A 27733-nucleotide genomic window follows, 5' to 3' on the forward strand; every position below is an offset into this window, starting at 1 on the left:
TGACAGGACCACAACGGTGGGTTTACAAACACGAGGAATGAGTAAATGGCGCACTGTTCTCTGACAAAGTGAAGTGTTGTAAAGCTCTGCGCTTGGCTCGCCACTGAAAACGGAATTGCCTCGAACAACAGCTTTTGATAGTCAATAGAAAGGACAACAATGGCGGGTGGGGAGAGAGGCTGCCTCACCAAAGTTGTGCTATGGAGGCCGACGATATGATGAAGCCTACCCACTCATCTCTGTGACAGCAAATATAAAAAAAGAGACGGGGAGTAAAAAAAAATATAAGACACAAAGGCGTCTGTGGTGATTATTCGCGGCGTTCTAAAAATCCATCTGTCAAATTAGCGCCCACCCGTCCCCCTGCTGTTCAGAATGAGGCGGAAAAGACAATAAATAGAAAAATTACAATTATTAATTAAATTAAATTAAGGGCTCGTTTCCTGCGGAACACAACACACACAAAGGCCTTGTGTGAGTCAGTGCAGAAAGGTAAAATAAACGGACCTTTATGTACTTTCTTGTCATTAACTAAACTTTCTGATGAACATTGCCCACACCGCCCAGCTGGTGCTCCAATAAAAAAAGATTTGCTTCCAAATTGCTACAAATCCTCTTTGGGAAAAAAAAACAAAAACATGCAGTTATTTTTGCAAGGCTTTAAAAAGCACAGATTATATCTAAATTGTTTGTTAAGCACAGGAGTTAATATGAGAGAGAACAGTAATGTATAGGCGCAAAATGCTGAAAAATTCATTTTTGGACCAAAACTCTTTGGATTAAAAAACCACTTTTTTCACTCACACGACTCTCATCTTGTCCCATCACTCAGTCAGGATCCTTTTGATAGAATAATTCATGAACTGAAGTGATTCTCTAAAATGTAAACGCTTTTATGTGTCTTGTATTTCTGGACCTTTTGTGAAGAGGACTAATGTAAAACTTCAAAATGCTCCGTGCAGCTTGACCTTTCAGGTGTGACCTGCAGGTAGAATCTAGCTTTGAACAATACAATTATTTGACTTGTGCCAAATGTTTGTTTAAAGGTCAATAAACCAGCATAAAGCTGGAAAAAATGTAAACATTGAGGTTGTTTGTGTGATATTTGTAGTTGTAAACCTTGTAAACAACTACATTTGAGTATGTGACCAATCTCAGGTGCTTTCTGGGCTGGTGGAGGGTGTTAATATCCGTACCTCATTAAATGATGTCAAGTTAAGCTTTTTGGCGATGAACTTCTTCAGATGGAGGACTGTGGCCTGCGCTGAACAGCGGATCCACTTGCGCTTCAGACCTCGAAGCTTGCTGCTGTTGCACTCCAAGCAGATGCTGACCTGGTAGAGGAAACGCAAAACATGAAAACATCGCTTGAACACTTTTCTGACTGCGATCCAACATTTTCAAAAAGTACACATGTAGCGATACGAACAGCATGGCAGTAGGAATGGTGATGAAAAGTGAAATGCCACAATAATGGGCAAAACGATACGTCTGTGGCCCCCGGGGGATGAATCTTTGTGACTCTGGGGATTAACTGACATTGGATTTAGTGCCAACAGTTCAAAATAGTACCCAGCACTTCAGTCTGCTAATGCTAATATAGTCTGCTAACATGCTGAACACCAGCATGTCAATATGCTATTGTGTACATGTCAAGTGAACCATGTTAGTTAGCATGTTAAAAGGCTAACAGACCGGTCATATCAAATATTGATTAATATGACGACTGAGGTTGATTAATTACAGCCTAGAGAAATCATTTCAGTCTATTATCAAAATTCAATGTTTTGAACATTTTTAGTATAACCTGGAACTTTGACAGTCAACTTTAACATTATAGCGCTGTGTGTGTGCTAAAATGGGCCACATGAGGATTAATTCTCTTGCTTTAGTTGACAAAAACAACATTTCCTCCAGAGCAACCATCAAGCCAAACTTTGAGCCTCCGTAGTATTTGATGATCTATGTATCGCAGTCGTCGCTCCGTTTTTCATCCATTCAACTATTTCATCTTCTGCTGTGTTATGAAAATTGCTGCCTCACACACACACACCACCGGCTCTCGGTCGACTTCTAGACTTGTTCGATATCAAAAAGAGGGGGGAAAAAGCAGGAGCAGTGCTGCTGTTTTTGAAATCATTTTCTGAGCTTGCAGCTAACCACGCGGGATGCCAAGTATATAGAGACAGATAGATAGATCTTTCAGGAAAACAGACTTTAGGATTGTAAAAAGGACAATGTTATGATAGCTGGTTAATTCAGCCCGGCACTGGGTGCTGATTTTTAAATTCTGCTTTAACTGCACGCCCCACTGAACCAGTGTTGCCTGTGTGTGTTTTTCTTATTGGCTTCATGCAGCGGAGAGAGTCGCTGCCATCGGCCTGTGCGATTGAGGTGTCCCCGGAGGTGACACGGTACGTGGATCTGGCAGTTGATGGTTGCAGGAGTCAGAATGCATTACTGCCACTGAGCTCCTGCCCCCACGTATCACAAGACAGAAGAGGAGGACAGAAGTCTTGTATTTCCTCATCTGTGGGCCTCCTGCCTCTTCTCTTCTATCTCTCTCTTTTGAGACAGGAAAAACTAACATCACCTGTTATCTGCTTAAACTTGAAAATCATCCCCGTTTCAAATAAACATTGGCGGCATCTCAGTGCACCCCCCGCCCTTCCATAAGCAAAGTGCAGCACCGTAATATTTCTGCTTTCCAGTGGCACTGGCAATGAGGGAGGCTCATAATGTGGAATAGAAGCCTTGGTGGACTCCACGTCGGCTCGACAGCCATCTGCGAGGCAGTTTCATTACATTGCAGTGCATTAGTGGCGTCGCTATGGAGCCAAAGAATCCTGCTACAGATATAAACACTCGGAGACGTCACTGATGCAATAGTGGGGCATATGAAGAAAAGATCATATGTGCCTTTTAGGTGTCACGCAGAGAAAAAGCTTTAACGCTATCTTACGGACTCATTACTGAGTCTTGAGAGCTTGCAGAGGTCTGAGGCAATATGTCTACTGCTATTGTTTTGTTTTGTTTTGTTTTTCACGTCTGTGTGTGGTTGTGTGTAAAAAGCTTAAATCTCTGTGTGAGTACCGAGTTTGAATTGCTGATAAATCTTTTGAGAACCCAAGGCTCGATTAATAATTCAGAGCAAAGCTGCATTCTCCAATTTCTCCAAAGTAGTCTCTTTAAGCCTGGAATGGCTGTAGTTTATTAAATTTACACAATCTTCTCTCACCCCACAAAGATCGTTTCAAAATTTGATAAGACCCTGAAGGTGACTCATACTTTAGCTGCAAAGCATGAAACAGTGGCGTTTCAGCGTTAATATTTTTAGATGTAGAGGTATTTCTCTGTTTAATTGTGGCTCCTTTTTTCTTTTATTGTTTTCTTTTTTGGTGTGTCACTGCTTTTATTAGCTTTTGCTGGCACTGCCTCACGCCCCAAGGTTACGCTCTGAAAGGTCGCCCAGCAGACAGCAGGGAAGTGTCCTGGAAGTCGGCCATGCGTGCCGGTTCGCCTGCCGGTTCTTACATCTAAGTGGCTTCTACATCTTCAGTGACATCATGGTGGGGGGCCAGGCAGCTTCCTGGGACAATTTTGTCCCTTATCTTCATCCTTCTTGATGGCAGTCCCTGCTACCATTCCTCTGGAGTTCTTTCTCTTCTCTTTGCTTTTGTTCAAATTTATCACACGTGCTTTTAAGCCACTTGAGATGTACCATCTTGTTTTGCATTTTCCAATCTTCTCTCTACTCACACCACTTTTCTAATGCAGTTCATCTTTCCTTATGGCATTCTGTGCTCTCTACAATCTTCACTGATTGCTACATTCTGGGAAATAAAAGACCTTTGAAGTACCTCTAAAACAGGTTTTGTTGTTGATGAAATCCTTTATAGGGATATATGTAATGATACGTTACGGTGAACGATAGAGCACTATCTCAAGGTACATGTATTGTTGTATCACCCCACCCCCAACCTGCATGAGTGTGGAGAGTACACAGTAAAATGTGTGCCCTCTGCGGTCATAAAATCTATGGATTTATGAATCTTCAGGTAATCTGCACACAGAATGAAATGTAAAAGACTCCCTGGAGAAGGTTTACATCTGAGGTTCTGTAAACCAATAGCACAAACATCTTATTCTTGCACAGAATGAGCTAATGAGAGAACTTTAAAACGTATCCTTTTTATCTTCCGTCTAGATGAGGATGAGGAGGAGCACCACTCTTGTATGTGTGTTTGAATGTATCTGGCTGGTAAGTGGCGTCCGGTGCCTGATGATGCTGCATTTCACTGTGACACTTGTGGATGTTAATAATTAATCGTTTGACCGTTAACCGACAATAAGAATTTTGACCAGTTAATACCCTTGTTAAAAAATAGTAATGTTGATTATATGAGTGCTGGTTAAAAAAATACGAACAATATATAGCAGCACAAATACAGTATTATTTAACATGAGTTAAATTAACACGAGATAGTGGCCACAATGTGGGATCTGTGCCCTTCTCTTGGGAAAAATCCTACCGACTATTTCACCGTGTACGATGCAGTGGTAGATAGGACCACTGACCTGCTGCGACCGCCATGGACACATAGGACTTGAGGTGGATAATAAGCTTGTAAAACAGGTGGAGAGCCACAACGCAAAAACTGTTGCCCCGGTAACATCACAGGTGAGGAGCTCCTACTTTTAATACATCAGCAAGTGTATCATACATGTAAAAACAGAAACACTTGTTGTGTTGGTCATTTTTAATGGGTCACTGAAATGTATCCATTCTAAATAGTACATTTTAATCTTGTCGGTTAAAGTCTCCCTTTGTATCACAAAGAGACCTACTTTACTTCATCATCCTTTCATTTCAGCCATCTCCTTTCTGTCTGCTCTGACGAGACTGACCCTCTGAATGCTCACCACTTACTCCTAACTCACACGACTCCACCCCACCCGCATTTATTCCAAAGACTTTAATTCTATTTTTTTTTTTTATTCCACCTCATCAACCCGCATTGTGGCTTTCTTTTTTTGTAAACCAGCAGGGCTTTTTTTCTCTCTCGATCCTGCAAATCTGTCATTTTCATCAGTCATCTTGTATTCCTCTGCTCTTTCCCTCCCTCCTCCTCTCGGTGACATTTGACACAACTGCATTCAGCTCACACAGACTACCGTATTAGCTATTCTAAACGCATTCTGCACCGCTGCTGAATATCCAAAGGGCAAGATCTTCACCCTCATCGGGGCGGCCTGCCTTGAGCTGGATTTGAGACGACCGGCTTGTTTTTAAAATCTGCCTGTTGGGTTTTTCTCCTCTTAAAAACAGCTAAAATGGCACCAAACCAATTTTCTCCAGCCTGAGCACCGTTGCAGGGAAGACGCTTTGTGTTTCTGATAGCGTCTGCCCGGCACAACAATGACTCCGCTCTCTCTACATTATTAATACAATTTGCAGGGCTTGAGCGTGTGCCAGAATACAAATGAAATCAAGGAAAGACAGTTTCCTTTTTAAATGCACTGAGTGGATGGCAGTGGTGTGGCAATGTGGTGTCTGTCACTAAGTGGATCTATACAAATCAAACAGCTGCAACACCAAATACAAAAGAACGCAGTAATTGTAAAACAGCCTGGTAACTCACATGGGAGCCACTTTTATAAAAAGGCAATAATTGATGTGCTTTTAAGGCAACTGTACCCACAATTATCACCAACAGAATTTTTTCCCCTTGGTGCTATTGTTCCTGAAAGACTGCTTTGTAACCCCTAATTATTTCATCCAATTTGCTTTTTGTAATCGCTCCTAAAAGACAAACCAATGAGTACTGCCTCTAAAATGTCCTTGTTTGTTATAAAACTAGTTTATTGTTAATGGTCCGTTCACCTAAATTACATAAAAAAAACAAAAAAAAAACATGATCTGTTACCTATACCATTAAAAAAAAATAACAATGGGATTTTGTGGTACTATCCACAGAAAATGGACATCTAAGAAATTCAGTTTCCAGACAAAATAAAACAGTCTGTCACTCTGAATAATCCTCATGCCATTTTTATTCTAATTTTGGCAAAATTTAAGCCAGGTTCAATTTATTTGACAGACAACCCTTTTCTGCTAAAGTCAAGTACATCAGGGCCACTGCTGTGTCACAAAAGGCAGCAGATTTTCAGACATCTTGAAACGTGAGCAAGCGAGAATCAAAACTATCCTTATGGACACTAAGAGCATGCGTTTCTTTTTCTAATTTAGGTGAACTAAACCTTCAAATGAGTGAAAGGAGCTGTTATTTCAAGAGCCCCCAGAGAGAGGCGATGACACGCATAAATTGCTTGGTCATTAGTAAGTGAGGGCTCACCTGCTCGTCGCTACGATGATAGTCGTTGTCCTCTTCTGGTTTCTCCTCTCCTGCCTCCTTGTTGGCCGTGTCCTCTGACTTTGCGTCGCCTGTGAAGAAAACCAAAGGGAAGAAGAGCATTGAGCTGCCATGTTGTGAATTCTGAATAAAAATGTATATTTGTTCCTCAGAGCAGATCACAGAAACACAAACAAACGTGGTAAAAGCAAAAAAAAAAAAAAACTGCTCACAAATATTTCTTTGGAGTATTATTCATGGACACTTCACTGTCTCAAACTGCATCTACTTGTTTTCTGTTTTTGCTGCGGTCAATCCAGCGGTTGTTTCTCTTATCAAGCTCACTGACTTAAGTGGCTTGAGCTTAATTGACGCCCATGGTAGCTCCGCTGAAAACAGAACTTGTCGGACGCGGGGGAAACAGACATGTTTGTCTCTGCAGAATTTAAACAGCCTGTGCTTGCTGGAGCATAAAAGCACCTCCTGCAGAGGTCCATTTATAAGGCAATTACATGTCAGGGGGTGTCAAAGCATCCTTTATACCACTTATCCTCTGCCTGGGCACGTCTCTAGTACAGGGCAACTTCTAACCAGACAAAAAAAAAAAAAAAAAAAATGCAGTCTTTCGCCGTTCTGATTGGACCACATGAGGGCTGGAATCAGCTCCACTTTAACGGAGTTCGCCTGGTTTTGCCATTTGTCCCTTTTTCAGGGAAATGGAAGCAGATATTGGGAGGATATACGAGAAATTAGACCAATCTCTGGTGAACACACGGTAAAATGGGAAGAAAGCGATTCTTCACACTCGGCGGCACTGAGGGTAATGTGTTCAGAGTGGTGTAAGAAAGGTAAGGTACCGTTTAATAATACATCACTAAGCTAGAATGATACAGTACAACTCAACTCCACTGCGCCACGTGACTTTATGTGAAAAGCTTAAGGGGGAAATGTGGAAAAAAATTGTTGGAGGGGCTATGATTGAAAAGAAAACAGGGTTATATTTTATAAAAGTCAATTTACGTTATGTGTTTTATGATTGGAAAACACCTTTTATATATTCCCTCCAAAGAGTTATACAGTAAGAGTGGAAGAACAGACTGTAGCAGGAAAAAAAAAATCTTAAAAAAATGGAAGGATACATATCTACAGAGCTGTCAATCAACTGACAGAATGTAAACAGCACCAGACAGAAAAAACCATAAACCCAGTCCACCAAACTGGTTGATGAAACTGACTGCAGGACCAAACTAAATATAAATCTGATTTGCTTACAGGGCTTAAAATATGAACATGTGCAGAATGTTTTGTCCACCAACACTGCAAAACCCAAATACATTCAATGAAAACAGAAATGTAGTACATCTTCATATTTGAAAAGCTGGAGGCTGAGAATATTTGGCATTTTTGCTTCAAAAATTTGTGATTTATTATATTATCAAAGTGGTTGTAGATTATTTCTCTGTTACTTAAACTAAAAAACAGACCATATTTTCCACATGATCTAAATGTCCTCATCATGCCAAGTACACGGAGCCGAAATGTATGACTGTACATGCCGACAAACAAGAGTGAACACAGACACCTAATGTAGCGCAGTTTCCTAACTGCATCTGCATCTCCATGCTGGACTCTTTCTGACCCGCAATCGATTTATAGTTTAAGCTCTAGATACATCGATGTGCTGAAAAAAACTCAAATTAAAACTCCACCAAAAAGTTTGTGACCTGCAGTGCTCCCTCACTACAGAAACTTCCTTCCTTAGCCCAGTTTCTTGTGCGCACATGAAAACATTGGAAGATCAACACCTTACCGACCTTTAGAACCTGTATGAAGCAGCTGCTACACGCTTGTCCAGGACAAGCATGGTTATGTATTCCTTTATTGCTGGCTGTGCCCTGTCGTACTATTGAATTCACAGATATGAAACTTTGTTATCCAAGTCAAAATTGTTGCAACGATAAGCATCGCTTTTCTGCAGCCTTTTAAAAACAAAGAAAATCAGTCTATTCTCCCTTGATAACGTGTGTGCATGTGGGCAGTTCACTTCAGCCGAGACTGGAGATGGGATTGCATTCACCCCTCTCTGACCATTTTCGGTTCAGGTTAACTGTCACCAATTCCACTGAGCATTACCGGGAAAGGTCTGAGCTTGCTCTCTCTTGTTTCGGTGGTGGTTGTCTCCAGAGTCGGCCTCACTGATTGCTTATCAAGAGGGGCTTGCTCTTATTGTTGTGTCTCACCTTCAAACAACCCTGCAGCATCTCGGTGGCTCTAAACCGACACGAAGACCCTGTTTGTTTGTGAGATAATGGGACAATGGCTTGGGTCTGGAGATTTTGAAAACCGAGCAGTCCCTCTCTTCCACAGTTTCTTTCTGTCTCGCTCGCTCACCCTTTTGGGATCTCTCGCATACAAGATCAAATCACAACGGCAAGTACAATGACAATATCAAGTGAGGCTACAGCAGGATGAGTGGGAGTAAACCAGCCAGGGGATTTATTTTGCCATGAAAGAGAAAAGTGCACTCAACAGACTCATCGTGGCACCGTGTCCCTCCATTTTCTTGTGTTATGTGCTCAGGAAATCAGGCAATTAATGGAGATGATTTTGTTGTGTGCCGGTGGAAAGCAAGTTTTTGTTCTGCCCCTGTCAAGTAGTGACTGCAAGCAAACTCACTGTCCATGTACTTAAAAGCGAAGTGAGTAGAGCATAGATTCATGTGTGATGTTACGACTCGCAGCTAAAATATATCAACAATGCCTTAAAAATTATTCAACCAGCTCCCAAAGCATCACACACTTCTTGGTTATTGATTCTTATATTTACAGTGTTGCTGCTAAGCTACAATGAAGGTCTTGGTATTTCTCTGCAAGCTGCATAGACGAACACCAGTAAATTTATTGGATTCAACGTTACCAACATTAACATTTCTGGTCCTGAATTCAGCTCTGAGGAAATAGGAAGCACTGCTGTGTCCTGTGTCATTAGCAGTGTGCCAGGAGTAGATTTATTTAACTCGGCTGGTTAGAGGGGGCCCAGGAGAAAGTTTCTATTTCTGAGGGATTCTGGATAAATGAGGCTTTAATTAAGTGTAATGTGGTTCAGCTCGACTGGCGGGGGTAACATTAACAGAGTGCCCACTGTCGTCCGCAGTTAGTGTGGTGTGATCTCTGCTTTATTGTGTTAGCTTTGGTTCGCCGGTGCTAAATAAGCGCTGGGGAGGAGGAGCGTCTGTTTTCTCAGACTGGAGAGTGAGAGTGGAAGTAAACAAGCAAGATTCTGGCTGTGTATTTCACTGCAAAAAGTTTCTTTAAACCCCTGCGGTGATGCTGGATAGACTCATTCTCACTATGGCCGGATGGTTCTGTACTTGTGAAGTGAAACTTTTCGGCTCTTAAGACAACAAGGTCAGTTGGTTTTGATCGATTGTAAGAGACAGCAGACCTCTACAGGTCACCTGCTGGGGATTTAGACTATATTTGTGTTCAATCACGTCTATTGGGGACGTGCATCTTTATCACTGAGGTAGATGTGATACACATCTCAATGTGGCAGCTACCAATCTGATACAATAAAAAGATCGATATCAAGATCTACCAATGTGATTCACCCCTACTGCAATGCAGTGATTCATGAAGGAATACGACGCTACTCGAATCAGTATAGTACAGAGTCTGATTCTATTTCTCTGGTTCTTCATAAGAAAACAGCAAACCATCAATTAAGTAACTGCAAGCATCACATTTATGTGGTTACTTTTTGGCATCTAAAAAAGACTTGGCCCTTTCACAAGCACTTTATTACAAGCACCTTTTCACAAGTGCCTTGTAGAGCAAAACATGCAAAAAGGAAGTAAATTCAAATGTGAAAACAATTAACTGCAACTACCAGTTTTCTGATGAGACTCAATGGCACAAACGTGTTTAAAGCTCCAACTAGCCCCAGTCTCCAGTCAACATAACAGAAACAGGGATGTATTCATGTTGTATTGTGCCTAACATGAGCGCATCATAACATATCAGGTATGGAATCAATTTGCAGATGCTCTGGGCTCAAAAAAGATTAAACTTTACTTATCGGTGTCAGTCTTTAAGCTATGGACATGCAGACAGATACAGGTATGGACACACACACACACCGAGCTTCAGACTTACACCTGACGGAGATAATAAATCATATTTTATCTATTCAAAGACGCTAGAAACAGTGCATTAAGACTTAATTCCAAATTGTATCCCATATACACATTTTTTTGTTTTTAATTCTGGTTGTTATATGTTATTATTAGTAGTAGTGGTATTATTTGTATCATTATTATTATTATTATTATCATTATCATTATTATTACTTTTGTGTTTGAAGTTTATTCTTATTCTTTTGGAGCTGTGTGTAACAAAAAGCAATTTCCCCCTGGGGATTATTAAAGTAATTCTGATTCTGATTCTGAAAATAACTTCATGAACTTGCGAAGCAAATCAGTGAATCTTACCATCCCCGAGCTCTGTGTTGGAAAACATGCAGTACAGCATCAACTGGATATCAAACATTCTTATTCCCTGAAATTACGAAGAGGAACTTTCTACTAAAACTACCTGACATTACACTTGAGAAAATCAGAACTTATCTACAGTGATAAGACCAACCAAATCCAGTGGTGTCGAAGTGAATGGGATGTCATGTTTCTGTGTTTTTATAGCATTATAACCCTAATAGTGTATTACTGTATTTATACTGTACGTAAAGGCAAACAACGGTAATGTGACATTCAGCCTAGCACGTCACTTAGCTTCTGGTGTGAGAAGCTGGAAGGAGGAATCCAACCCACAGGCCAGCTTTGAGGTGGACCAGACAATTGACTAATTAGCTCAACTGCTTTCGAGTGCGACGGCAGTTTTCACACTTCAAAAGACACACAGACCTCAACAGGTTTTCTTGTGTGTCAAAAGTCAAAACATATTTTTATCACTACCTAAGGCTAGAGGCCTCATCTTTGTTTGTGTTTTAACACACTGAACGGAAATGATGCTGAAACGGAATCGAGGAGTTTCTGGGTTTCTATTTCTGTTGGCATCTGTGCAAATGATCCTGAAAATGTGTTTGTGTATTAACATACATGTGTGTTTGTCTGTGTGCTGTAGCTAAACCTGTCTTCAAGCGACAAGGCACAGGAAGCCACAGAGCACTTCCACTTCTATTTGAGCCTTAATTACCAAAATCAGAGAGGGGGATTAAGGGAGCGATTAGGCCTGCCAGCATGACTGCCCTCTGGGCACACATTTACACCAGCGCTTGGAAGCAAGCTGGTATGGAAAAGCCGTCGTGCACAACAAGCAGGCCAGGGACCCCGATTGGATAAATTGCCTTCTTCCCTACTGCTTAATGGCTTCCACTGTTAGATGTGGTTGTGCTTCTAATGGCACTCATTACTAGTTGGGGGCTTCATTCCTTATTTAGTACAATGAGAAGAGCAAGACTACTTTTTCTTGAAATAAATTTTAGAAGTTTTCTGAGAGCACATTTACAGTGCTACAGTGTCCAAAATGTTTCCCCTGGCACAGTTTAGCCTGCTTTAATCGTGCTGAGCTCCACCACATCATGAATACAGGCATTTCATAGCCTACGGCCTCCCAGCAGTGGACCACCACGCTGACCAACACTATTGTGGCCCTGCTTGATGGAAGGGCTAGCTGGGGCATTCCTGCAAAAGTCTGTTCATCCTGTGGGTTTTTTGGCCTTTAGTTGCTACGTACTGTTGTTCAGTTACAGATGTACAAACTCCAACAAAGAAAAACAATAACTCGAACATTTTGGACATAAATAATCCTACTCTGCTGTTCCCGACCACAGACGTTCGAAAAACACCAGCAGAAATGATTTGTGGTCAATTTTGCTGTAGGTTCCCCTTATGAACTTTTGATGCTTGATAAAAGCTTACTTGAGGTCTCTCCATCTGACATGACACAACTTTCAGGCCAAAAACAAACATAAATGTATGGTGCGTATACATCAGCTTGTGTGCTACGATGTGCTACCATGTGGGTTTATCTCAGGCAGTTTTTTTTTTTAAATGTTCCCCCACTTGGACAGTGTACTCTGTTTTTTATTGGTCTATTTGATCACCTCAGCCAAGTTTGACCCCTGCTGCCATTGGGAGGACCTTCAACACATAACTCAAAGCCCATAATGAAGGTAAACAACACCTTTCGGCATGCTGTGCTCCCCCCATGTCATGTCTGTGCCACCTTGAGGTCATGTTGAACAGCTGATCAAGCTACTAAGGCCACCAGGGGTAGTTCTTGGATTCACATAGGGGCTGCTCTCTTTAGAATAAGACTGTGGATAATGTGCCTGGTTGGAATACATTTTAAAAAAAAAGGATGCAATGTACACCATTACAGTGACTAGTGAGCTCCTCTTTGGCCTGATGTGAGAATTCATCCATGATAGATTTGTGACAAAAAGACAAAATCTGCAGTGGAGGGGGAAACGTACCGTTTCGCTGATCTAGATGAGTCTTCATGTTGCAAAGCTCTCCTTTAATGTCTCCAGGCACCTCCATCCCCAGCTTCTGATAGAACTCCCTCTGCTTCTTTATCTCCGCTGCGTACAAAGGAGGAACAAGACAGAAAATTAAGAGAGGGCAGTGTCTTTTTCTCAAGGTCACTGCTGTAACTGGGCCTTTAAAATTCAAGTGTGCGTGTGTGTGTGTGTGTGTGTGTGTGTGTGTGCCTGCTTCATTAGCTCTTGCAATGACAGCAGGAATATTCTATCAAAAAGTATTTGCTTCCCAGCGATGCCAAGTCAACTTGTACACATACACAGTCAGTGACACCAGATATCAGCAGGGACATTACAGGGGAATGAAGATTGATTGGAGTTTTAAGGTTATTGGTTGGATCTCTTGTGGTTTGAATCATAAAGAAAGATGAAACATGACACTTACCCTCTTGAAGTCCCGGTACCAATTTGTAGACAATGTCTTGCATTGTTCTGTCATGGCTAAAAAAAGAAGAAGATATTGGTTAGCTGCCTTATTAATTGATGAGAATTAACATTATGGGCCATCAGCATATGAATTTAAGAGGCGCTATGATCTGGTGCTATATTCCTATGGATTTAAAACAGCTTTTATCATAATCCACAGCAGTGATTCCCATTTGGGGCTCACAGGATTAATCTTAAGGGCCCTCAGATCATTAACAGGATATGAAAGCAGGAAAAAAACATATCTGCAATGGAATATTGTGATTATTTTCCTTTATTTTTTTTGCAGATAAGGATCACATATTTAGGCCTCCAAATGCAGCACTTTGAGAGCGAATAATCACTCTTTGGCTGGAGTGGCCGCAAATAGGCAGAACTTTTGTTATGGGCAAAAGGCTACAAAGGCTGGGAAACACTGATCTGTAGTACAGCTAACAGTTAAACTCCAATTTGATGGAAAGCTGAAAATCTCAAACTGGCAAAAAAATAGAGAATTGTAATGTGTTATAGCAGGCTGGAAAATGCAAATGACACCTGCTTTCAGAGGCCGGAGTGCAGCATATGCTCTGTCAGTCAGAGTGTGAAATAGCCTTTCACTGTTGGGCAGAGCAGGTGACACAGGTGCGCAGTGTGGGCTCAGGTCTGCCATCGCCATGCTAGTGCATTTTGACAAGCAGCGATGGCAGCCAGCAAACGGACACAACATGTTAGTTTGTTGCAGTGTTATGAAGGGGGAAAAAAAAAAAAAAAACCTCGAAAAATGTGGCATGTTTGTCTCCCCAGCTGTCCACTGGGAGAGCCACTGTATCCGGGGCCGAAATTGGCTGCCCGATGCTGAGGCTCACTCCAAAGAGCAGCAACACACTGGCCCCTGCTGGACAGAGCTGGTAGTAGATTGAAATCTTGGGGTCTCTCTCTTAATTAAAGAATTTGGTCTAGACCTGCTCTTTATGAAAAGCGTCTTGAGATAATGTTTGTTAAGAATTGGCTCTATATATATATTAAAGTTGATTGATTGATAGATTCTCACAGGCAACTTTGGCTGACCTTTATTCTGTTAATCTAGACTAGGGAGATGAAGATATTCTTCCAAACATTTTTTTCCTTATTTGGGGTTTTGATGAGTTGGTGGGTGTGAGGGCCATTTAATTCACATCACTTTATGTTCATCAACTCATTTGCCCTCGTGTCTGTAAGGAAACAATCTGTTTCTCCACTCATTTTCCTCTAACATCTCACCTGTATGTATCACACAAGTATATAAAACACTGGAATGTATATTCTAATTGGATTATGTATTCACCCAGCTGTGGTGCATCACTGCAGCAGAAACCCATCCGACTGGAAGTAACGAATTATAGCTTGTTTATGTTAAAGTGTGGCCGTGACAGTTTACGTGTCTGAGTTTAAAGGATCCAGAAAATACCACTTTTAGTGAAGCATCAGAATTTGGAAAAAAAAATGAAACCATGTAAACCCAAAATAAAACTACATTATATCACAAAAACCATACAAAACCACGAGTCATTAGTTTCAGAGAGATTGTCTATTAAGATATTTTCGCTTGTACGATGCGATCACAATTTGTTTTAATCTAATTGATTAACCACTTATCTGTCTTTCATCAACTGTACACCAACTATTACACAGTCTTGTGCACGGGCTGTTCGTTGCAGGCGTTTCGGAGTATCAATAAGGACGATTTTACGATGGTTTTAGTATCACAACCAGACAGTAATTTCATGTAAGTGGAAAAAAATTGATTAAAACCGTCGAGGAAAGCCACACTCGACAGTACAAGAGGCAGAATTAGTTCTGCTGTGCTAATTCTCTTTGAGGAGACTTCTGAGTCAGATTTTTGAGTTCAATCTTAAACGTCAACTTTGATCAGTCTTCTTGATGAGCAGATGGGGGTTTATCTGTCATCTGTTGGGCGTTTTGCCTTCAAATCACTTGTGATGTTTTCCATCAACTCCAATTTCCTGCAAACAATGAAGCAAAAAAAAAAAAACAGCCGTGCGAAGAGCTAATGTGTTTGAAATTGAGCATTTCCTGTGAAACAATGAGTCTGCACAGCACAGTTTAGACGGTAATGACTAAATTGCTGGTACACATTAAGTTTGTGTGTCGCATTAATCAGACGTTAATGCATGAGTGCTCAGAGGGGGGAACGAACAACAAAATCCCTCAGCGAGGAGGATTTAGTCTGGCAGAGTGAACTTCCCAAAACAATACGAAGCAGACTTAACCTCTTCAAATTAACCTGACAAGAAAATACACTCATTCCTCTCAGCCTTTGATGTTTACTGTCAATGTAAGTGGTCAATTATTTCAAAGGGAATGAGCAATTCAGATGTCATTTTTAAAGAAAAACTCTTAAAAATATTTCCCGGTCATGCTTCCTGAGGTCCACTATGTTTTAGATATGCAAAGTAAAAAGAATCCAAGTATCTACTGTTTCCCTTTTAAAGACAAAGTATAATAAAACCTACATTTTCCAATTTCTATTCCAGCATCCCTGTGGAAATACTGCTGTTATCTTACGTAATACATGTAAGCAATACACTGAATTTCACATATTTTGTATGTACTTTTATACCAAATTCTCACTTTTTTCTCCATGTAAAACTTTAAGATATATCTAATATCTCATGTTGATTTCCAGGCTGCGTACGTACAGTTATCAGGGCAAACCTCAAACCAAACCAAACTTCACTGTCGTGGGTCATAGCAGCTCGTAAAGTCATGCCGTAATAGGAGGTGTGCGGCTGGACTTGGAAACATTGTTTTTCGTTTTTCTGCCTTGTCCTGCTCCTCCCGCTGTAATGACGAGGAGGAGGGAGGTGTGCAGGGAGGCAGACAGTCTTCTACAGCTCCATATCTCACTGCATCCGATACCTGGGAGACGTGTTTGCTTGCACTCAGAAGTACGGCCGCTATTGAAGCTAAAGATGCTCTGACTGCTGCCTCACTGGAACTCTTTGCTGTGTTCGGGGTGTAAAATGTAAGCAAGCTCATGTATGACTCTCTTCACCACATTTAAGGGGAACTCCACAATTCCACCTCTGTTTACAGGTCTCGGGTAATACTACTGCATATGTAGGGGGAAAAGCTGTTTGAAGCCTTGAGTGTCTACAGAGGGAGCTGCGTGGTATCACTTCAGCCTGGTGATGAATCTATTTCAAGATTACAAAGAAATTAATCAGTAAAATAACATTGTTTAAGCTAATATAAAAATCTTCAAACTCTCTGGCATCCATAAGACAATCCATTTAATAGTACTTTTATTGTATTCATCCATCTAATGAAGAACTGTATATATCATTCATTGCTCTGTATGTACATACAGGTTTTCTTAAAAGCTAATCTAGGAGACAGAATTGAAAATGAGTTTAGGTTCTAAAATTATGTTGCATTAATTTTTTCATTGAACCTTGGTGTGTTCATGCATCTATCCCTATGTGAATACACTGACATACAGACCACGATCAGCAGTGTTTGGGGGCTTTTCCCCTGCAGAAGAGCTGAAATAAAATTGAAAAAGGCCAGCAGCACTTTGCTGCGTGGTAGTTTATTCTTTACTGGGAGTGCAGTGCTGATGCCCCTGGAGGCAGCGAGCAGGTCCCTGCACACTGATGGAGCACTGCCAAAGCATCTGTGTTTGAGTGTGTGTGTGTGTGTGTGTGTGTGTGTGCGTGTGCGTGTGCGTGTGCGTGTGTAGGGTCTGCGGTGGTTCCCTCACTCACCCGATATACTGCAGTGGATGGCTCTGATGAATAACAATCCTACACGTGGGGCACGTGTTGTTTTCCTCCAGATATTTCACTAGGCAGCTTCTACAGACTGGAGACACACACAAACACACACACAGGGGAGATGAGATTACTCTCCAAGCTACAGGTTTACAAATGAAGCCATAGACCAACGATTATACAGCTTATTCAGTGTGTTCTGTAACACACTGTAAACAGAAGGGTCGCCATGCAACTACAAACAATTATCCTTTTACTCATCAATTAACAACCTATGTCAATTCTTTTTCCTATTGATGAATGAATTATTTCACCTTTGAATACACAGAAAAATAGTTAAAACTACCCATCAGGTGACATGTTCAATATGGCTGCTTTGTCTGACCAACAGTCCACACCCCGGGGTGCTTCACTTAAAATGATGTAAAATAGAGAGAAGCAGCAGATCCCCATATTTATATTTGTCAAACCACAAACTGAGCAGTTAAAGGGTGAACAAGGCAATTCTGCATTAAAACACTCCCACACTGATACAAAAACCCTTCCTGACTATTTGAAGCACTGCTTTATGACTTTTGATGACTCGTGTAACATTAAACTGATGTTTTAAAATAAATAACTTGACCTTGTCACCTGTGAAACCTCTCATGTGCATGATACAGGACGAATTTAAAGAATCGGCACACGAGCCGCCATCAAATGCATCTCCACCCTCCACCAGTTTTTATTACGGTCTCGGCTTTATTGCAGTGAGCTCAGGCTGTCAGAACAGCTGCAATGGTGATGTGATGTGAATCTCTTTGTCTCAGCTCTCCAGTGGTGGAGCCTCTTCTTTCAAAGTGAGAGGGAGAATCAAAGCGTTTGGACCAGACTCTGATGTGTACAGTGGGCAGAACAGCTCCTATCTGCGGTAGAAGGGCTCCCTCTAGGGGACACACAAGCTATTACACTGTCTGGGCTCATCTTCAGATCTACTGCAAGTTCATTGTTCATTCTTGGTGCTGCATGCTTTTGTTACCATTTAGGTATTGAGCTCAGTATCGTGTTCAGAGAAAATTAGAATTGTGTTATGCTGCAAACATCAGCAGGGAGGAAAAGTTAGGTTGTTTGGTTTTTGAGCATCTAAAAAGATGCAGTAAAGCTGCCAACTCAGAATCTGGAGTGAAGCCTGGTCTGGAAGGTTTCTCCTAAATAAATAAAAACCACTTTCACTTCGATCAGTTTCAGGCCACCCAGAGAGTGCCAAACTCCTGTTTGATTGGATTATCCTCGCCGACCCACATGCTCTATACGGGGAATGAGTTCGATTAAACAGCCTCGAACACAGTGGGGAAGGGGGGGTGTCTTCTAACTCAAAATCCACTGACCATTTTCATTATTTTGCAGCACTGGACGATCACGATTTCACACAATACTGTTAACTGAGCCCTCTAACAACTTGCCCAGGACTCATGACAGCATTCAAGGAAACTTAAGGTTGCAGTTGAGGTTATCAGGCCGAAGCCTAATTATAAGCACATTAGCAGGCTGTTAAACACAAGCTATTGTACATATGATGCAGAGAGCTTCACAATGAAGCTTCTTGCAGCTGCTCAACATCGTCCAGCACAACCAGACTGAGCATGTGATGACTACAGATCACAGGAAGTGTCTGTCTAGATGTGTGAGGGATCCAAGAGGAAGCTCAGCTCTTTGACTTGTTCCCCAACAGTAATGAAAAGTGGCAGAAGGCTACAGCAGTAAAAAAAAAAAAACCCATCAACTGTTTATCAAACTTTACTGTGTAAATGTCGCTATCTGACTTTTGAGCCATGTGAAATCATTGCTCAAGTACTTTGGCTTCAACTAGGAAACAATGTGAGAATTCAATCCAAAAGTTATCCTGACTGTACTTTATGTTAAGTTGCACATTTTGTAAATATATTTATATGTTAAGCAATAGCAGTTTATTTAGCAATAGTAGTTTATATTTATATGTTTTTATATTTTATTCTATCCTCTTCTTTTTTTACTCTTTGGCATTCAGTGTGGATGGCAAAGTAAGATTTTCATTGTACAGGGAAACCAGTTTCTGCACTGTACACTTGACAATAAACGCTTTGAATCTTTGAATCTTATCCATGCTTTTATCGCATCACACCTAATTTCGAAGTTTCTTCCTTCCTCCAAACAGCCTCGCTTTTTCTTTGCTTTTTCTTGCTGTTTATTTTACATTTTTGGTTCATTTCCTTGTGTTGTGTCCATCTTTAAAATGCTACAAAAATAGTAGCAACGTTTACTTTACTTTATTTAAAGACGATTGAACATCAGTAGACAGAAAATAATTAAAACGGGCCGCAATTACTTTCTCATTCTTCAAAATGCATTAACAAATTGGCAACCGATTCAATTTTCTAGACTCATTAAAACACCTTTGATTGTTAATATTCATATTCCACATAATGTTAATTATTTAACAATAGGCCCATGTGGTCTTTAAAAGGCATTGGCTTTTTATAACTGCCACAATAAGCGCAGACTAAAATTTCCTGCATCAAAACCTGTTCAAAATGTCATACAGCTACCACAACCATCTGTTGAAGTTAAACATGTCAGTTTTAAAGTTTGTTTACTTTCTAAAGTGTTGAGCAGAGTGGATAATAAATACCAGACATGCACTCTGTGTCCACTTTACTACCCAAAGTCAGCTGGGATTGGCTCCTTCTCCCCTGCGACCCTGACAGATAAGTGGTATAGATAACAGATGGATGGATTTCCATTCAGATTAAGATTATTAGCTAGCAGTACCAGTTAGTCATAGTATTACTAGGTAAAATCAGCTTTACCTTTACCAGCTACAACTTTAAATGTATCGACATATTAATACATCAATGACTACATTACACTGATGTGTTGTTCAAAAATGGGGAATTCTGCATAATGGGTACATTTACTTTTGGTATTTTGATGCAAATAGGACAGACACTTATGAGAAAATGCTGTCTACGCCAGTGTCAATACAAACTGAACATTACAGAAATCAGAGTAGACTTTTAGCAGAGCAGTTGTATCAGATTGTATTGGACTGAACGGGTGTGTTCAATAAAAGCACCCGCTGGGTACATTTCAGATTTATTGTCATTCTCCAGCACAGTGTCGCATAATGACGTGCAAGCTATACTCCCACTTGTTGCATAAGAAAATAACTCATTATGGTGGAGGTTAAGTTAAGGAGACTGAAAAGCTGCACTGCAGTGTGGTGGTACCACAGTGATTACATGTAACCTGCTGGTAGTGTAGCTACAGTCTTAGATGGAAAAAAAATATATATAAAAAACTTTCTTTGATTTAAATAATTTTAGGAAAGTAAAAATGAACGTTTTAAGAGCTTTAGGTATCAAAATACAAATCAAACTCAATTTCATCTCATCTTAACGCGGCTCATTGGAACTATTAAAGCGTGTATTGTCTTAGAATCAGATTAAAACCAACTAAAATTTGTCTATTTTCCATTAATCTTACTGAATCTTAATTCAAGAAATTTTATTCTCAAGATGAACTGTGTGTGTTTCTGAAACTACATGAAAATAACCGTTACAGGTAATTATTCTAGTTAACTTTGTTGAGACTAAGCTCATACATAAACATACAGAAAAGTGACTTGATTACACTGGATGAATCATAACTGAAAGTCAACAAAAAGGACCAAACTTCACTGAGAAAGAGAGTTTTTGCATGACAAAAACATCTCATAAATAAAATCTTTACCCTGTTGGGGATATTTGTGCAACATTTAACAGATTTTATTAAATTCATTTGGCTGAACACGAGCATAAAGACAAACTGAAAAGGTATTTGAGGATGTTACTGAGGGTGATCTCCAGGGACTAATTATGTGCATTTCAACTTTCTTCTGAAGTGTATTTTCTCTAATTAAAGAAATACTTCATAAAAATACCTAATCCAACCAGCATTTAAGCTTGGGAAGTTTTCTGTAGAGTTGTAGCCCAGGTTTTGACCAAACAGCATAATGATTGTAAAAGAAGATACAAGCAGACGGTATTATCCTACCTTATTGCATACACCCTGCGAATGATGTACCGCTGTGTGAATGAGAGATGACATTTTGTCACCTTCTCATGAGAGCTAATAAATGTGTAGATTACCTGGTGGAGACAAGAATCTCATTTTCTGTGATCCTCTGAGTCTTTGTGTGTGTGTGTGTGTGTGTGTGTGTGTGTATGTTCACTTGAGGTTTAAGGCACTGACATCCAATTTTTTTTAACCAACAGTTGTATAAATCAAATGAGTGGTTCGTTTACGGGTGCTGTATATAAATAAAAATGAAGGGAAACATCAGCCTGACCAAAAGATGGATCGGGCACTTCATAGTGTTAAGTGCGACAGACCACACAGACTGGAGGCAGTGCTGTGGGGCAGAGCTGCATGGATCACAGAGGCACCACTCTACCTCCAGGATTCTTCCCATCAGAGATAAATCCTGAAGGTAACACCTTTAGCGACAAGAAAAAACGCTTGGAGACAAACAGCCGGTGTGTCAAACAAACAAGAGAAACTGGTGAGACAACACGCACGCAGAGAGCTGGCAACGAGAATGAAAAACACGACTGAGAGATGAGCAGCAGGAAGAGAGTTTGTTTGTGAGGAGGGACCTACAGGTGTGTAAGCACTCTGTGACAGTGGTGGCGTCGATCAGGTAGCCCTCACACAGACGACATGTGATGTGGGCATTGATGTGACACAGCTTTATCTTCCTCGTCAGCATGTCGGGGTTCTGCAGAAGAAAAAGAAAAGAAAATATTAGTAAGGGTCGAAGCTTGAAGCTAAAGTTTAAATTAAACTCACACAACCTGATTTAACAATATCCAGCAGTGACTCTGTTTTTATGATTTTAGGTCACACTCAGTCATTATGGGAATCCTTTCTTTCATCAAAAAAATATTTACCATGGATGCCCATTTCAAGCAGAAATACTATTCCATAGTCCCTGAACTTTTGAAAGATTATTCAAATAAAATATTTTTAAAACAAAACAACAGTCGCTTAAACTATTCTTTTTTTTATTTCTATAAATTAACCACTATTGGAATATTCAAAAATCACATCCCATCCCAGGTGTTTACACATTAAAGCATGAATACAACAATGTGAGTAATGTGTGAGTAATTTCTTAATTTAACATTAACTAATCCTACGTTCAGTCTGTTGTACTTGAACTGGGAGATGAGTTGCTTCATCAACAGGTTTTAGCTAACCTGTCCTACTAGTCTGTGGGCAACACTATGTGCCACTTTCTGCCCACTCATTGAGAACTGCTCTACAATTACGGTAACATCATAAAAAAACGTGTTTGCAAAGCATCACAGCTGTACAAATAAAGGATGTTGTAAGTATTTTAAAAACACAGAGTGGCAAAGAAATCAGATCACAACATGTGGGCAGGAGGGGTATAAAAGAAGACGTGCCAGCGTGCATCATCTGCAGGAGAGAAAAGTAGCACATTCTGCCAGGCTGATATCTGTACCACCTCAATGCAACGCTACAATTCCAGGTTTCTCCTTCGTAGCCGCTGCTATTGTGTGCATTACGTCTGTTTGATGTGTTACATTAGAGTGAGTGAGTCACTGATTGATAAGTAAGTTCCATATTTTTTTTGACTAATCATACAATCGCATTTAGGTAAGGTGTGGGCTAAACAAAACACACAGATTCAGAATTGCTTTCCAAAAGAAGATACGAGATAAATCCTCAATTATACGGAGTTCAATCAAATCACACAGCAGTACTAATACAATTCCTCCAAGGATAAGCCGGTTTTATGGAGGTACTTCAGCACTAATACCACTGAAAAAAAGCCACTGCCAGTACAACACAGCCAGTGATATAGACATTATCTCAACAAGAAACACTATGCTGGATATTACTGAGGCATTTTATGTCAGCTAGTTGTGCTCTAATGTTTTCTATTCCTGTTCTTATTGTACCTAAATATCTAGTTAGCCATCATTCCTGCTTTCCTGGCATTCACAGCTACTCTATAGCTTTCATTTTCATCTTCTGGTTGTGCAGCATTTTTGAAGTGAAACATATCGGAGCCTATTGCAGCGCTACATGTCTGTTTGATGTTTCTATTCTACAGTAACACTGCTGGTCTTGTATAAAGAGGCGTTTTCAGGTGTGTGTTCAAGATAACATTTAGTCAATAAGACACAAAAGTGATTTCAATCGTCCTGCCTGAGCTTACTGCTGCAAAGTGAGGACAGTGAACTAAGATCGGCTGTGCTGCACATCAGTCAACACAAACCTGCACGATCACAGTCAGACAAGCAGAGCGAACAGGCAGCAACGGGGAGCTCAGCTGGTGATTCGTGCTTTAAAAGATGTACACGCGAACAATGCTGAAAGCGGTGACTTGCTATGAAGAAGTTAAGTGTGTTGAGTAACTGAATGACTAACTGCGGTTTCACTCACTAAGTAACATCATCAACAAGTCACTGGGACTCCTCGCTGTCGTCACACAGCAGAAATGGTTTCTTCGTGTCCTTATTTAAACGCTACCACTGTGCTTTTGTTTCACTAATGATATACTCCCATATTTACTACAGTTCCCACAAGCAGCTGCCAAAAAGTGACCCCCAGTTCTCTGCTGTTTTCAAACTCAACGCACCAACCAGAATATGTATGCTTATATTCCATATATTAGGCCTGTTATGGTATGGATTTTTTTTCTTACTGTGTGAAACAGCAACGTATCCTCACATAACCACTCCCAATTGGTCAGAAATTACTGGTGTGACATAAGGAGGAGTGCCTTTTTAATCCATAATTTCCCAAATCCAAATGTATTTTTGTATTATACAGTAGTGTAATAGTGCTCCGGACAGCCCCACTAAAACTGTAGCAGCATTCTGAAAAAAGATCTTATTTCTCTAAGCTGCTGCATCTGCCGCATACACTCTCTCCTCACTGGGAACAATTGCAAAAAAGACACTGGCAATCAGAAAAAAAAACACTGTAAGGGACACTTATGCTAATAAAAACATGTACAAATAACAGAGGACTGCAAACGAAGCTGATTATTAGCAAAAGTTCATGACGGCATGTGGGTTGCAAATGAACATGGGTAAGTAATAAAACAGGCTCAAATAAGTCATAATTATTCTTCAAACTGCAAATGCTTTAGGGAAAATCACTGCTATAATAATTAGTCTTAAGCCTGATTTAGTTTTTTAAAGTGCAACATAAAAAAGGGAACATATATATGAATTATATTATAGTTAAATCTGTATTAATATATTGCGGTGGTGAAGGTAATGAGCTCAACCCTGCAGCAGGCATCACATGACCGCAGTATTATGGTAATGCAGTTATCATCACAGCCCTGTATTTGATACCTTTAATTAGACTCAGATGCATCCAGACATTCGTCAAACACACGCACACACACACACCACCAACTGAAAAATGACAAGCTAAAACTACCTAAAAGCTTACAGTTTAGTTTTAGTGACTGGCTTTAAAATCTGCCAATGACCTCTGTTCAGCTGAGTCGATAAAAATACAAAAACACATGCACGTATCTAGTTCACATTTACAGTTCACACACACTGTGTGCTGTAGCTTCAAGGGCTAAAAGGAGAGTTTTCGCCCTGGGCTTTGCCTCTCAGGCAGCATACAAGGCGCCATCCCTGTCTGAGGATGCAGCATGATATGCAGACACTGCTCTGAGTTAATAAAAGACATGCTGTGTTTTTTTGGTTTACAGCTGACAACGTGTCATTTTAACAGAGCTGAAGATTAACCAGAGCTCAGGCAAAATAAGACAGCATAGGCAGATGGAAGAACTGTCTCTCTCTGTGTTATCTTTTTTGGGGCTTGTTGTTTAAGATGCTGAATCTTAATCAACATCTCCCAGAGACGGTGTAACAACGCACACCTTCCCAACACTTAACTGTCACAGAACCAATTAGCAACAATGAGAAAAACATAAAACCATATCTTCAATAAAAACTTTTGAACTTTCTAATTGCGCTAAAAAGTGAAAGATATAAAATAAGCGCAACCACTGCATGCATCTTTAAAAAAAACAAAAAAACATCCTAATGTAATATCACATCATGTGATTTTATCCAAACCGAAAAAAAAAAAAAAAAACATGACTGAAGATGTGCCCTAAGTTCTTATGTACGTAAATGTAATGTTAATAGATGTTTGGTAAAATGTATTATGGCTCTCATAATCACAACCAACTTGTTGTGGACGGGCTAACTGAGGTGGATCATATAGACAGTATCTGTTCATCACAAGCTGGGATAACTGATACCCTCCGGAGAGACACCCTGAGGAGAAAGCCCACCTGTCTGACTTGGGGAAAACCCAGAGGAGAGCTCATTTTTACATATTAATAGGATATGCACTGTCTTGTGCGGTCACTGACTCATCGGGCTGCTTAACCAACAGCAGACAGTTGCAGCCAAATGATCAGATGTGAAATTACGCCCAGCTGCCGCTCTGATAATAGCTGGTTGTGCCTGGTGAGTGAGACGCAGAGACGGATTACATCGATTTTTTTTTTTTTTTAGAGGCTCCAACCTGTTCTGAAATCCTCACTGAGTGATAGAATGGCAAATGTTTCCGGACAATGAGATCGATATGAAGATAAAGACACTGGACAAACAGAGAATTCGGAGATAATCATTGTCTTTGTATGTGGACAAGAGGCTCCGGTTTTTAATTGTCAGCCTTTCATACTGATGATGTTGCATTTTTGACTTTTTAAGAGGATTTCATAAACCCAACTGGCAGAGTTTGAGCTGAAACAATAAGTAAACTTATCAAGTAGTCGACCTATATATGAGCCAAATTAGTTTTTTCACTTATCAACTCTGTATATTGTATAATGCCTGGTGTCATATTTCCACTGCACGGTCAAGACTACGAACACAACAGTGAACAACAGTGTGGTTCTTACCCCTAATACCGCCATGCGTCGACTGTGGATGGTGCAGCGGCCACGTCTCTTCCTGCAGTTGTGCGGCCGACGGTGTTAACTCCTCATCATGGAGAGCCTCTCATTGGAGCCTATAACAGAGAGAGAAAGAACAAATCTGTCAGGACGATTCATTCTGCAACTGCACTGTTGTCACAATCACAAAATTGGCTCGGCAATATCCAAAAATACTATTCTTTGAAACTAAAGAACACTACCTATAACCAGCTCGACTTTAAAGGAATAGTTCAACAGTTTGGGAAATACGCTTATCCGCTTTCTTGCCCAGAGTTAGATGAGAAAAATCAATGCCTCTTTCATGTCTGTCTGTTATATAAGAAACCTCCACGGGTTAACTTAGCTTAGCATTAAGATTGAAAACAAGGTTGAAACAGTCATCCTGGCTCTGTACAAAACCTGCACCTCCAAATCTCACCAGTTAACATGGTAAATCTGATTTATTTTATTATTACAAGAACCAAAGTGTATAAAAGCTCAATTTGCTGTTTATTGCCTTTGGACAGTGCCAGTCCTACTACCCCCCCCCCCCCCCCTTCCCACTCCATTTTCCATGTCTACCACACAAACAGGAGGTGGCACCAGTCCTCTGATATGACACTCGGCAAGAAAGTGAACAAGCATATTTCCAAATCTGTCGCTCTATTCCATGAATCAAAAACTCTAAATTTGGTTTGGTTTCACTGAGCTACCATAGAAAACAAAACTACCTACAGAGAGTGAAACCGTAATGGAAACTCCGGGGATTAAATATTTCACCATACCACCCACGCTGATCGACAAGCCAAATACCACAGCTTGGCAACAAATAAAAAGAGGAGGATCTCATGTGTTTAATGCTGTACAGTGTTCCTAAAAGTTGTGGTCGTCCTCCACAGAGGGCAACAGATTTCCATCCTCCAGCCTGGCAGCAGTGACTAGTCCTGCCATCATTTTATGTGATTCATTGCTTAATTGTAGGAGTCCGACCACTCCAGTCACGATGGTCGAGGGAATGCCAGGCGAACACCTACCACTTGTTTCATCCTCCTCCAAACATACAGTTTAAAATGAAAAAAAAAAAGCAGCCTTTAAAGTCTCTGGTGACCACACCAGGTCTGCCAGCTCGCCTCTGTCTGCTCATCAGACCGTGAAATTAGCCCAGTTAGTCGACAGAGATGAAATGTGGCGGGGGCTGCTGAGGACACACACTGTACTGCTGCCTATTAGAGGGCCGTCACGCGCTGATGAGCTTCACACAGATGTTATCGTCACATGACGCCAGCGACTCCTCAGTGATGTAATGTTTTATTTGTGCGTTGTGGGGTTGAGCTGAGGTCATGTTCACACCAAGCAATATTTGAAGCAAACTCAGCGAGTGTTTCCGCCGTTCGTCTGTAAGTACTATCAACATGCAACATATTATGGGTTGTGGGCATAAGAAGACAGATGTTGGCATCTGCTTTCCTGCACTTACTCATGCTTGAAAAGCTCAACGTGTCAACAAGTACCAAGGGCAGATGGCAAATCAACATGAGGTAGAATACTTCATGAAATGAGCAAAGAAGCACATGTTGACGTAGAGGAATTAAACTAGCGAGACAGTATCAGAATTTTTCAAAACGAGTTTCCTTATAAAGTGAACACAAAGTATACGG

At 40.6% G+C, this 27733-nt stretch overlaps 1 protein-coding gene across 1 annotated transcript in view; it reads right to left on the reverse strand.

Annotated features, from left to right (window-relative positions):
• LOC139207462 (polycomb group RING finger protein 3) overlaps positions 1–27733 on the reverse strand; it is a 51911-nt gene that overhangs the window by 2070 nt on the left and 22108 nt on the right. Inside the window, exons 2-8 of the mRNA XM_070837187.1 lie at positions 26061–26170; positions 21746–21863; positions 17084–17180; positions 13297–13352; positions 12846–12953; positions 6357–6445; positions 1197–1334 (exon numbers count right to left, since the gene is read on the reverse strand). Coding sequence (XP_070693288.1) covers positions 1197–1334; positions 6357–6445; positions 12846–12953; positions 13297–13352; positions 17084–17180; positions 21746–21863; positions 26061–26075 — 621 coding nt within the window. The 5' untranslated portion in view covers positions 26076–26170. The remainder of the gene's footprint in view (positions 1–1196; positions 1335–6356; positions 6446–12845; positions 12954–13296; positions 13353–17083; positions 17181–21745; positions 21864–26060; positions 26171–27733) is intronic.

Source organism: Pempheris klunzingeri, chromosome 9 (assembly GCF_042242105.1).
Source record: "Pempheris klunzingeri isolate RE-2024b chromosome 9, fPemKlu1.hap1, whole genome shotgun sequence".
In the NCBI taxonomy this organism is placed as follows: Eukaryota; Metazoa; Chordata; class Actinopteri; order Acropomatiformes; family Pempheridae; genus Pempheris; species Pempheris klunzingeri.